Source organism: Leptosomus discolor, chromosome 5 (genome assembly GCF_034619465.1).
Source record: "Leptosomus discolor isolate bLepDis1 chromosome 5, bLepDis1.hap2, whole genome shotgun sequence".
NCBI classification, from domain to species: domain Eukaryota; kingdom Metazoa; phylum Chordata; class Aves; order Leptosomiformes; family Leptosomidae; genus Leptosomus; species Leptosomus discolor.
In genome coordinates, this window is record NC_141395.1 from 42,136,693 (window position 1) to 42,150,072 (window position 13,380).

Consider the following 13,380-nt stretch of genomic DNA (forward strand, 5'->3'; position numbering starts at 1 on the left):
ATGAGCAAACAGACTTTTCCAGGGATGATGCACCAGGAGCCAGCTGTTGGTTCTCCTCCTTTTGTCACCTGATCTCAGCTGTTCCTCGTTTCGCAAGCAGATACTTTCCCATCTGTCTACCTCATTTAATTTTACATCCTTACTTTCAGGAGGGTGTTGCCCTCCAAAGCAGGGTGATGGATGTGCTGCCGGCATGCTTGTCCCTCCCAGGCTCTTGGCGCTTCAGTCAATTTGTGACCCCAGTTGGAGCTCCCTGGAGAGAGAAGGGTGGCAGGGTGAGCACTGCTGCAGCCCAAAGGCTGGGCCGTGGCTGTTGGAGAGCAGCTGTGTCATGGCTGGTATGTGGGCTTCAAAATTGTGCATTTGGGGCACCAGTATGTCCAGCACGGGTATGCCCAGTGAGGAAGCAAAAGGGTAGGATGTGTGAGATGATGTCCCAGTGATGGTCTGCTGTGGTGTTTTTCTGAGTTATTTCTGAATTATTTGCGTAAAGGGTTGGTTTCTACTGGGGTTATCAGTCCCCTCCTATCTGCCCCAGCACTGCAGGTTTACTGCCAGGATGGATACAGATGATGCCCCACCACAGGTGCCCTGCTGTGTGCCTCCTCTCTCCTACCTGGTCTGGGCAAGAAGGGCACCAGCCATCTGATTTGGGCAGTTCCTCATTAGCTGCTTCACTGCTGACTGACTCCCTGTAATACTTCAAGGAAAGGATTTGGCTTTTTTAACTCAGGCCAATCAAGGGAACAAGCTACTTCAGCACAGGCCACCTTGGAAATGCGTTCACACCGTTTTCTCTGCTGCTTCAGCCATCACAATTGAATGATCATCTTGCATCAGCTCAGCTTGGCACTAAATGACTGAAGAAGATAGGTCAGAAGGGGAGGACAAAAAGACCTCTGGGTTATCGGCATCTGTACAGAAAAGCTGCTGTATCTATGATTTTTGCTTTCTCCTCGCCAGCTCTCGGTGTCTGGGTGCCCGGCACAGCTTACAATGAAAACTAGAGTCTATGATTAAAGACCCTGGTGGTCTCTGGGCATCTGTTTTCATCCCTAGAAATCCCTGCTGGAAATCAATTGCTTTGCTTCCTTCCCAGCTCTTAATTAAATGCTCGTTGTGGATTATCTGCTGTCAGGACACCCCTATCTTGCAATACAGAGGAGCTGGTCACAAGTGCTTAGAGCAGTTGGTTAAAGTGTTGCTGCTAGGTCTTCCTCTTGTTGGCAGGTTTATTTTGCCACCAAAACCCGATCTTTCCCAGGGCTGTCCCCTGCGTCCGCCCTCCTCTGATGGTTGTATCCCCCATGCCAGGTGGAGGCACGATGGTTTGTTTTGTGGAAAACCATGGTAAAAAACATCTTCAGTGAAGATCATGACGCACCGCTTAGACTTCTGCCCCAGGTGCTGGGCTTTGCCAGCATCCCAGGCACATCTGGCTTAGCAGTCCTGTTCCAAGTTTGGGTTTCCTTGTCTGCTGGACCCTTATAACCTTTTCACCTTAATAATCCAAGCCAACTTAATCAGGCCTGATCCTTCATAAAACATGGGCTTGGATGATTATAAATTAGCAGAGATGGTGAGCATCCCTGGAAATGCATCTCCCATCACACATTCACAGCATGACCTGCTCAAGCCTCTTGTTGAAAGCCTTTTTTTTTTTTTTTTTTTGATACCAGGCTTTACCGAAAGCATCCCCTGGGGCTCACCTCTTCACAACTCAGCAGGCTTAATCCATTGGTGAAATTCAGGGACTTCCAAGCAACAAATGACACTTCTGGGCTTTTCTATTATAATAGGGGAAAAAAGCAGAATATAAAAGCATGTTTTTCCCAAAGGCTGTGAGCAGAGGAGCCTGGCTGAAAGACAGGCAAGCTTGACTTGTTGAGCAGTCAGTTCTGCAAGGGGAGACTGATCGCTTGATTTGGGGTGGAAGGACACTGATGAATGAGCCTGGGGAGGTGAACTGTTATTTTTGTAACTGTTTAACAGACTCACTCGACGTCAGGAGTGACGCTGGTTGTGGTTTCCCCTTCCTTCCCCTACCCATCACCAAATCTATCCCACACAGTATGCTGGAATAATCTCGGACCCACCCCTCGAAGGAGTTCAGACCAACCAAAACTCAAAGGACAGCCCTACTGTCTTTTCAGCAGCCTCTGGAAGATAATGAGCCTTGGGTTTCTGCCCTGCTTTGGTTACTCCCCACCGAACATTACTTAAAGCTTTCAGCAGACACTTTGCAAAGTCTTCTCTGGCACAAAGCGAGTCACTGGGATGTGGCCCAGTCCCTCACTGGGAGAGAGCAATGAGCCTGAGAGGGGTGCTCAGTAACAGATGCAGTTTGCTTGGATCTGCCCCAGTGAAGGGGGGAACCATGTCCTGTCCCCTTTCCCCCCAAGATAATCTAGACTGGTAGCGTTTCAGGGAAGAAATCTGCTCCATTTGTTCAGGCTGGCTTTGAAGACAAGTCACATGGTTAGATAAGCCAGCCAATATCTGGCTGACGGGGGATTTAGGATTTGCTGATGCCTGAACAGCCCGTGCTGATGACTTGCTTTTATCATCCTAAGCAATCAGATCTGGCATATGAAATCTTTCACCCATCCTTAATAGAAAGGGAATTGATGCTGGGAGCACTTGCTAATATCTGTCAAAGCAGAATCACGCAATAGCAGCTTTTAGAGTCAGCTGTGACATCCACCGTAGGCAGGGCAGGAGTTCACTCAGGGAAAGATGAGCTCAGAGACAGCATTGCCTCTCCTGGAAATACCAGCATCCTGAGCTGGCTCAGATGGCAAGAAAACATTTGTGGATGGAGATTTCATCTTCTCCTTCCTTTGTGAGCCTGGTTCAGTCCCAGCAGCCTGCAGCACTGGCAGCAGCAGGGTTATAGACCAAGCTATGGACTAAGCCCAGCTGCCACGAGGGTTTAACCTGGCTCACTGAGCCTAAATGCTAAAGCCGGAGCAGTTTGCTCCTTCTCCAGGTTCAGCAGGGCACATTCCTCCCTGAGCAGGGAGAGGCTGTCCTGCATTCTGTGCCTGGTTCACTTTGGCAGTTGCTTTTCCACAGGTTTCCTCACGCTCACTATAAATAACTCCTAAAAACACCTCTGCAGGTGATAATTAATTGCAGAGCTGTGTGGCTGCTCCAGCTAAAAGTACCTGGCTTACTAGTGTCAGCTGCCTGCTGTCCTCCAGGCATGCTGGGGACCGGAGCTGGCTGACATGTGGCATGTCACAGAATGGGATGTCTCCATTGCCAAATCCCAGGCTGTGGGATACAGCTTGCCTACTGGGATGCTGCGTGGGGGTCTGCAGGGACAGCTCTAGAGAATGAGGCAGGGGCCAAGGCATGTTGTGGAGGCAGCCTCAACTGCTTCCCATGGGGGCCAGGTGGTGCTGCCACTCACCCCAGCATTACCCCTGCACTGCTCCGCAGGCTTTTAGGGAGGAGGGCAGGGCTCTGGACCATCACAGTCATCACACCTGCAATTCCAAAGCAGCCTTGTTTGTGGCTGCATGTGGTTTTGGGGTGAATTTTTTGGGGGGGATGGGGGGGTGTTTCAAATGAGGCTGGTACTGCACCTGGCAGGTTGGCATCCCTCATCCACACTCCTAAGGCAAGCGGGCGCACACGTCACACTAGCTCATCTCAAGCTTTCAGTGCTTTCCCACAGCAGGAAACAAGACTGAAAGGGTTTGAGAGCTCCTGTGAAACCCCCCAAACTGGAGTCATGGCTGGCTGCCAGCAGCAGTGAGTTTTTACTTTTTACAAAGACACCCAAAAGACAGATCTTTAAAAAAATCAACTAATTGCAGGTCTGAGTGTGAGCACCCAAGTGACGGTGAGCAAGGCAAGGCAGCACCGGGGACCCATCTGTGGGTGTCTGGCCCTGGAGGCCCTGTGCAGGGGAGGAGGAGGGAATGCTCATTCACAGGTCACTGCTGCTTCTTGCTCTGCCCTTGAATAACCAGTACATTTAACTTCTCAGCGTGTCTTGCAAGGGGGTGAATCCCTCCTCTGAGTGCTGTGGGCCAGGGATCTTCTTGGACCCACGTGCCGGGGAGGCAGAAGAGCCTAAGAGCTTCCCAGAGCTCCCACACCAGCAGAAAAACCTTGGGAACCAGAGGCCTGTGGTAAGGCTGCAGAAACCCTGTGGCTGCAGAAAAATGTCAGTAATTTCTGTCATTTCCCGCACTCTGGCTGGTGGGAGGCAGCGAGAGATGCAGACTGCATACTCCCACTGGAGCCAGGGCTGCTGTGTCCTCCAGGATGTCCCCCATCCAGAAGTCAAAGAGGGTCTCGCCCACGTTTTGCAGCCAGGGGGGTCCGAGAGTCACCAAAAGAGCCAGGAGCAGCACCATCTCGCACTGCTGTTTTTTCCCAGCCTTACTGTCGCAAGCTTGGATGTTAAAATCCAGGCAAAAATAAAATGAACACTAGAAAGGTCCTCAGGTGGGAGTAGAAAGTAACAACTCTACTCTCCTTTCACAGCTCTGAAAGGGTGCTATGTGAGCACTTGGTGATGCCAAGAGGCTGCCAGAGGCAGGTGTTTGTGCCCGCCCTTTCTCCAAGGGCAGCAAAGGGATTTTTGGCTGCTGTCTTGTAGCAGGTGATTAAAAGCAGAGATTTGGAGGGGTTGCTGGAAAACCTCGGGCTGGAGGCCTGGAGTGATAGGGAGCATGTACCATTCAGGGAGATGAGCAATGGCTGGCCCTGCCTCAGTTTCCCCTTTTGGGAAGTGACCCGATCTCAGCTCTGTTGCTTTGCAATGCATTGCAGCCAATGATTTCGCCTTCTCCCACTAAGGGAAGCGGGGTCTTGGGGCTCTCTGCCCTGCCTAAGGGGCAGCACGGCTCTCTATGGCACCCAACTAAGGGGCAATACGAGGGGTTGGCATCCCAGGGTAACTCTTCCCTTGAGAAGGTTTGGGAGGGCCATGTTGCAGTGATGCTGCAGCCCCTCCGGCTCCCTCCTCTGCACCAAAGCTGCTTGTCCCATGCACTTTGGATCCTAATTCACTCAGAAAATCATCTCTATGCCGTAGGGTTCATGTTCCTGGAGCACAGGTGGATAAACAAGTTGCTATCGACTTCCATCCACCCACCTGGGCTGCCTTGGTGGAAAAGGAAAGCCTTTTCCTTGCTCCCTCCTCTTAGCGATATCACAGTGTCCTCTGCTGGCACAGCTGAAACTGGACACGATGTGATGGTTGTCCAGTCCTGGCCCTGCACACCCTCAAAGGCCCCTCTCTCCTCCTTGTTTCTCCAGTGAGCCAAGGGAAGATAAAGAGCAGGACAGACTAGTCAAGGCTAAGCAGAGCGAAGGGAAAAGGAGAGGAGGAGTATACCTGTTTTTTCCTGCTGTTTTGCTTCGGGGATGTTAAAAGAGTTTTCCAAAATGAAATGAAAGCCATGGGATGGGCATTTTGATTCTTTCTCCCTTTCTCTCGGCTCCTTTTCTTCACCTACACAAGAGGTTTTGAGTTGGGGAAAAAAAAAAAACAAAAAACACCACACCACAACAAAAAGCCAAACAGCTGCAATTAGGATTTTTTTTTTTTAATTGTATTCATCTGATCTGAAATCAAGGGGTTTATCTCTTGTCCATGCAGAGAAAGTCACTGGATTAATCCAGAGCCCGCTTGCAGCAGAGTACTTGGACAACACCTCCATAAGGACATTTTAAAGTGTGTTTTGCATCAGACAGCTGCTGGAAGCCAGCCCCACACTGAGAGATGACTGAAACCACCTCGGTTGCTGGTGTGATGGGTACTGTGAGGTCTCTCTGGGTCTTATTTCCAGAGGCACAGATGCACTGCTGTCACCTGGCTCCAGCTGTGACCAGAGCTGTCGCTTCAGGAACACAAGGAGCTGCGAAAGCTGCTTTTTACAAGCAGGTCAGCTCTTGTGCACCATGGGGACCCTCCGTGCGTCCCAAAGAAGGGTTTCCTTCTGTTTACCAGGGGCAAGAGGAGGGGAGGGAAAGGCAGAGGATGAAAAGCAGCAGTCTGCATCCGTCCTGAACAGGTTGTAGGTAGGTGGCTCTCAGCAAGGACCAAGTCACCCAGCATTGAGACAATAATGCTGAGGAATGGCTTTTGTGCATTGAGGTAGCTTTTACACCATGGAGCACTGAATCTTTTTTTTTCTCCAGCTCGCTATCCACGACCGAACAAGCATTCAGCCCCATACCTCTCAGGTCAGAAAACACATGAGCTGCTATTGTTAGTATCGGGGATTTATTTATAGGGCTGCGGTTTGGGTCTTTACCTGAGCATCACTCCCAAAGAGCACATCAGTTGGGTTTTATAACCATTGCTTACAAAGGTCTCATCACCTAATGGGTAAGCTCCAGATACAGCACACTGCCTGATGGAGAACTTGGGTGAAACACCAGTGGCTTTACAACCACTTCCCTGCCAAAACCTTAATTTTGTTCAGGGTATTGTAAACATACACAAACCCCATTTAAGATATGCATCTAGCTTGGCTTACGTGACATGTATTGTCAGTGTATAACATATGCCTCTTCTCTAACAACACCTATAAAAAGATTTCAAAGTGCTTGATAAACCTGACAGTCTTACACTACAGCAAATGGTTCTCCTAAGGCTCTTGGAGCGAAGTCTTATGAAATCCCTATATATTTCCATTGTATGTAGAGGTAAAAAAAAAAAATCATGGTGAGTCCTCTGTACACCAAGATGTGGAAGCCAGGAGCCTTGGACTTCACACTAATATCTTCACAGGTGACTGAATCATTCCTACACAAACTATTTTTAAGAACTGATTCTTAATTAAAGGCAAAAATTATATCAGTGAAACAATCTTTCCCATGGTGCTACTTTAAAGGAACCTTGTTATTTCTTGACCGAAAGTCAGCAATCATTTTAGTGAAATTTGAGATTTCTCTGATCCTTCTGGTCTGGAGCAGAGGCCTTATCTCCTACCATCGGTTTCATCTGCTAGTGGGACTTGGATTTGGTTGGCTTTCTTGTTCTTCCCTTCTTACAGCAGCACCTGCGGCAGCAGAACAGGCAGCACTTCAGAGAAATGAAGAGGGAGAGAAGCACCACTGCGAGGAGGAAGGCAATGACGTCCAGGGAGTGGTACTGGATCCAGTTCAGGTCATGAGCAGCAGGTCGCAGGTGGGGAGCCCCTTTGTGTCTCATTACAAACTCCACCCAGTGCACAGCCAGGTCCAGGGGGTGGATGGGTCTGTCGAGATGAAGATCTGAGAGACGCTTGATGTTCTCTTTGTACCTGTCAAGAAAAGACGTTGAGTGTTTTCAATGACTTGTGCTTCTGAGACTGAGTCCCCAGAAACAAGGGATGCTGTGTCAGTTGTCTGATGGCCCACTGGGAGCTTCTCTGGTGCTTTTCCTCACCGCCACCCCATGAGAAGGACAACAGTGAAGTTATGGGCCCACAAAAGTGCTGCTTTCAATGACAAAAAAGAGGGAAAGGTATTAGAAGAGAGGAAAAAGCTTAGTTTGAGCTGTCAGCAAAATCCCTGGGATGAAGGTATCTTGCTGAAATGTGAGACTGGGTGTAGCAAATCTGTCCAGCTTTTCAAGATCAAGATGCATTATTATTACTATTACTGTTGTTGTTATTGTTGCTGTTATAAGAATAGTGGTTAGGAAGGAATGGCAATAAGGTGCCATTTCTCTGAAACATAATGGGGAAGAGGATGCCAAGGGCTGAGAAGCCCTGACAACAGAAAATGGGAGCGGGTGAAAAAAGGGTATGTCTTAAACCTCCTCTTCACTGTGATGCCTTAAACCAGCTTGGGCATGCTGACTGCAGTACTACAATGTCTAGTGTGGTTCCCTGTACCCCCGCAGCATAGGCTTGCATGTTCCTCCTGTTCTGTGCTGGAATTGTCCAGCCTTGCTGAGCAGGCAGCAGCTGGCTGTGCTCATACAGCTCCTTATGAGCACTAGAGGGAGGGAAAGAAAATAACTGAGAAAACCAGTCTGTAAAATAAATCAGTGATTATAGCTATGTTTAGTAAACCCTGCCAGCTGGCAGACAGTGCTTCCTGATGCAGTACAGCCTCTGGACTACACTGAGGGACTGCCACTTGTCTCCTTCCTCCTGCTGCTGTGCAGACACCATCTCTGGGCAACCCTCATGCAAAGGAAATCAGCCAGGCAGCTGAGCCTTTCAACCTTTTCAGGCTCCCCACTGGTTCATGTCACCACTGATCTGGGGATTGGAAGCAGTTTGCCACATCTCCCTTTCACAGATTGCCTTTTCTACCACATTGTGTCAAAGCCCTTGATGTCACTGTCTGGTAGATTTGGCTTCAAGCAGGTGATGCATCTTCTGTCAACTTGATTTTTTTCCATTGCACTTACACCCCATGTTCTCTGATACCTGCAACCTCTCATATCAGCCAGTTCTTGTCACCTAATGATTATAATCCCAGGCGGTGAGAAGGATGGCACTGTTACAGGGACAGGATAAGATTAACCCAGGGTAAGCATCAGCTTCTCAATGATGTAACTTTAATATAAGAAGGCATATAAAAACAGATTAGTATTCTGTTAAGCTGGAAGCTAGAGTGCTGGCATTACACAACAGTAGAAGGAGAAAGGCTGTGCTTCTATTACTGACTTTTTATCATTAATAACTGTTTTCAGGGCAGTGGATATGTCCTTTGAAGTCATTTCAAGTATATTCAGTGTCAGTCCTGCTCCCCGTGACTCTACTCGCTTGGCGTTGTCCATCTGGTCTCCAAACAAAGGCATTAGGACCATTGGCACCGCATTGCATATGCCCTCGTAAACACCGTGAGAGCCTCCGTGGGTAATAAAGGCACGAGTTTTAGGGTGAGCTGTGGAGGAAAGAAAGACTTGCTTATCTATTTGATTTAAGTGACAGTAACACATCTCTGGGGAAAAACTTGCACAAAAATGGCACTGGTAGGTATATATCAAGAACTTTGGGCTGACATGTGCATCATTGCTTATGGACAGACTTAGGGCTGCAGAGAACAGGACATTACAGGGGACTGAACCAGCCTTGGGTTGTAGAGCTCTGTCTTGGTTTGGGTAATCTCTGGAAAACCTTGGATAATCCTCCAAACCTTCTCAGATTTTTAGGATGAAATCAGAACTAAGTGAGGTTAAAGAGGATGTTACCGTTGCATGCTTTTTTACCGTTTGCTGGTTTTGCAGATCTCCCACAACCGAGCCCTGTTGTCTAACAAACAAATGCATTCCTGGCAATAGCACATACAATTTTAACACTTAAAAAGCCCAACAACCTGTTTGGAAATGCTCACTCAGGGACCTTAATTTTCTTTTCAAGTCCGGTAGACAAAAACATGACAAAAACCCATGGCTGGGTGTTGAGACCAGTTATTTTTGACAGTAAGGGTAGTCAAGTGTTGGAATACCTTTCCTAATGAGTTGTTTCATAATTCAGCAATTCTGAAGTTGCAATCAGTTAAAAGGCTAAAAGACAAGTTCTAGTTCAAACAGCAAAGGCTGTAAGGTTGTCCTGTGATGCATGGTGATACAGGGAGTTAGCATAGATGATGCTAATGGGGCCTTACAAGAGCTTATCAGATTAAAAGAAGCATGCTGGTATCACTCAAGGTATCTCAGACCTACCTAGAAGATCATTCTGTGGCAGCCATTTGACAAGCTTTACGTTCTTTGGCAGGTTGGGGGGCACCTCTCCTGTGTATCGCCACAAAACCTTTCAAGAGAAGTAAACACAATGTCAGTTCTCAGCAACCGGCCTCTTGCTCCTCAGTGGGTTTGAAAAGCACAGCTGAAAACATCTGTGGTACACAAAACCCGTTTCGTCACACAGTGCAGCTGGGGGGATAGTTTCTTCTGGCATTAGGGAGCAGGAGAAAGAAGGGAGGACCAAGCACACTGAAAGCTGAAGGCAGTCATACGCTGTATTTGGAAACAGGCTTGAACTGTCGTGCTAGAAGAGGAAGGGGGAAATCGTACCGTTTGAGGGACTGATCCCAAGGCATCTGCAATTTCTGTGGCTTTCTTCATAGGAATCTCAGAGACCATGGAGCCCAGTGAGAAGACAACAATGCCATGTTCTCCAGAGGCATTCACAATAGCTTCAAATTCCTGCCAACACAAAGCACATCTTTAGTCAAAGTCCCTTCCATATCATACACTCTAATTTCTGTCACGTTCCCACAAAACTATCCAGAAAGGCAATAAAACAAACAATCAACACAACAAAATTATGATCAGGAAAATTAGTAATCTACATGAAAATGAGTCCCAGGAGGAAAAAATGGGCACAAGTGGATGAACAAAGTTAGGGTGGTGTGCGCGAGAGTTTGCAGAATTGAAGCCCGAACTGAGATTTCAGTATGGACACGAGAAAAAAATTTACTTGAAAACAGTCAGGTAGCAAAACCTGCCTGCTCAAAGACATCAGTTTCTGAACGGTAAAAAATATGCTGTACCAACTAAGGAGATCAATTCATCGTCATACTTTTCCTGGCAACCAGTCCCCAGGGGAATACATTGTGGCTTATTTTCACATTTATTGCAAGTCAGATGCTCTGGCTTTAGAGTTGATGCTGCTCTTTTCAAACTATGCAGCTGCAAGAGAGAATTAAGATTTTGAAATACGTTCTGACAGCAGATAGCTCAAATTTGTAATATCTGGATCTATTGGGTCTGCTTTGAGTATGATAATATTGAACCGTTGCCAATCTTTTTTATCTGTTCTGTTTGTTTGATTTAAGTAAAAAAAAGGAGATCTGGCACTGCAATCAAAGAACAAAAGGATTCTGATGAAGCATAAAACCAGCTGAAGGCTAGCGCAAAAATCCTGTGCCATAGAAAAATATTTGGTAAAGCCAGGGAAGGAAAGACAAAACTGGGGGGAATTACTGCTGGCATCAGAGTTAAATGAGTGGAATAAAATGAACTAAATGTTACTGTAAATCTAGCAATTGAAATGTTATCCCTAGGGTCTGAGGGGATAACCGAGATTGACCCTCTTAGTTTACACTCTGTTATGTATTTTTGGTGGCTGACCAGAGTGTTGTGGCCCTTCGCTGGGAGTGGATCCTAAACAGAAGGAGTCAGCGAAGGTTTGATGATAGCTGCACCCTAAACAGCAGACCTGATGGTCTCCTGAGAGGCAAAACAAGGTAAAATGTAACTCCCGTTTCAGGGCTTGTGTCTGTCTTACCAGATCTCTCTGAAGACACACTCCATTAAGTCATCATAGATTTCTGCTTGGGAACTCATGGCTCAGTTCTGTATAAACTCACAGACACCCGGGAACTGCAAAATCCTGCAGACTACAAATGTGCTTTTGGTACAAAATTCTTTGGCAGTTCCTGATGCAGTGCAACAGATATGGCTATTTCGGGGCGTATTTAGCCCTATTTATTTACTGTGGGACTAGTCACATCAGTTTAGTCTGCTCTTTAAATGTTTTTGTGTGCCAAGGTCGGACTTTCTGCTCAGAAATGCCACTATCGGTATGAAACTTTTTGCAGCCCTGCTTTGGGAAGAGGTGGGTTATTTTCCCCGAAGTCTTTTTAACCAGCAGCTCCTTGTACTGGTGGGTACTACACACAACCTTTATGGAACACCTGCAGTGGACTCTCACTGAAAAATAAGAGAAAGCACTAATGATTAGGAGGAAAGTGGCAGATATCTCATATTTAGGAAGTTTGGCATAGTTCAAGGAAAATACAGTTGCAGTCCAGATCTGGGACAGAGTATTTTATGCAAAAGATGCAGATCCCTTGCTGCTTAACTGGGTGGTGGGGATTTCATTTAGGTCTGCCACTGTCTGAAATTCCTGCAGAAATAGGATGATTTGGCCTGCTGCACTATCCTGGCTAGCATCAAGTCTTGTAAACTGATATACAAAACAAAATTACTGCAAATAGGCAGCCAGAAAATACGGGGGGGGGGGGGGGTGGAGCGGGGGGGATGGAACCTAGAAAAGGGCAGCTTTGTATGTGTGCTTATCTGGGAATCTGGAGGTCTCCCACAAAGTAGCATACTCATCATTGCACAAGGGATGCACAGGTGCAAAGTGCTTTCCTAGCCCCTTCCACCTCGCTCTTTCACCTGCTATTGTTACTGCCAGGAGCTCCATCTCATGGTGAGAGCAAACAGTGCAGCCATAGCTAAACTAGGGGGAAAAAAATGTGACTGACCTGTGATAATGCTTTTTCCTGAGTGCAGCTTATGCCTCCGATCAAGACCATATTAGGCATTAGGGGCCTGGGGTACTCAAACACAAAGTCGAATTTCATGAGCCAAATAGACGCGTGGCTCAACAGCTCAAGCACTGTTGCCTCTTGTCGGAGGAATTCTTTGATCAGGCGATCATATGGTGCATAAAGAAAGCTGCAAGCCAGGGAACTGCTCAGGCTAGCTATGAGATTGCCTGTGCGCTGGGGGAATGCCATACGGTCCGTGTAGCGAGTGAAGAACCTAGGAATGTAAGAAGGAGGGTTTGGACAGAGGGTAGCATGGAAGTCAAGACTGCACGGCAGTCCCCGTACGAGGTACACAGAAGGTAGGGAGAGATGTTCAGCCACTATCTGGCCACATGGAAAAAAAGGATCCATAAAGACAGCATCAAATTTGCTTTCTTCAAGGTATTCAATCAGCTCTTTGTTAGACAGAAGACGTTTGCAGGAATCAAAGAACATGGTTGTAATATTTGCCATTTTTGAGAATTTTTCCAAGAAGTGTTGAGGTGTGAAACTCCTATAGCCCATCTTTTTAAATTCTGCCTCCACATACTCCTTGGTGTAAGGCACAGAGTATGTTTTCATGGTATAATGCACCGACGAAGCTATCCGCAAATTTATCTCTGGCGCAACCACCACGATTTCATGTCCCCTCTCTCTGAGCCACTCCACAACAAGGCGCATGCTGAGCCAGTGGCTGCCATCAATAGGTATAACCAAAAGCTTTCCACCTTCAGAAAAGGTCCACGGGAGCAGGAAAAACACAAGCCAGGAGGCAAGAGAATTAAATGCTGGATTTGAAAAAGCCATTTTCCTTGTGCTGTCAGCGAAGTTTTAAGCGGCCGCAAAACTATTGCAGGGGACAAGGAGTGAATCGTGGGGTACTTTGCACTTTAATTTTAACTAAGGTGTTTAATTTTTAACAGACTGAATATTTGTGGACAGAAACGAGGGTAATTTCTAACTGTTGGTAAAGGTTGGGTTTATCATCTGTGCACACGGTGAAGGCTTTATTTAAGCAACTGGGCGCTGCAAGGTAAAGTTGAATGCTTGAATTAACATTAGAGTATTCAAATGCTCAAGGGAGAAGCATCAAGCAATGGGCTGTTGCACTGAAAGGCTGAACAGTGATGAATGGGAGGTACACCTGACCCA

At 47.1% G+C, this 13,380-nt stretch overlaps 1 protein-coding gene across 1 annotated transcript; it reads right to left on the bottom strand.

Moving 5' to 3' along the window:
* Window positions 1-6,973: 6,973 nt before the first annotated feature.
* LOC104352703 (UDP-glucuronosyltransferase 1A1) lies at window positions 6,974-13,035 on the bottom strand. The gene is made up of 5 exons (XM_009959099.2): window positions 12,184-13,035; window positions 9,983-10,114; window positions 9,632-9,719; window positions 8,631-8,850; window positions 6,974-7,271 (listed from the first exon to the last, which is right to left on the bottom strand). Exons 1-5 carry the CDS (start codon window positions 13,033-13,035, stop codon window positions 6,974-6,976), a joined length of 1,590 nt encoding a protein of 529 aa, XP_009957401.1.
* Window positions 13,036-13,380: the final 345 nt, after the last annotated feature.

What these genes read in the sequence shown, in the direction of transcription:
- LOC104352703 (XM_009959099.2), bottom strand. Translation starts at nt 13,035, where the DNA reads ATGGCTTTTTCAAATCCAGCATTTAATTCTCTTGCCTCCTGGCTTGTG. An exon ending in AGGAAAAAGCATTATCACAG is followed by an intron (nt 10,115 to 12,183) that starts GTCAGTCACATT and finishes TTGTGTTGGCAG; the next exon opens with GAATTTGAAGCTATTGTGAA. An exon ending in TGGGATCAGTCCCTCAAACG is followed by an intron (nt 9,720 to 9,982) that starts GTACGATTTCCC and finishes TTCTCTTGAAAG; the next exon opens with GTTTTGTGGCGATACACAGG.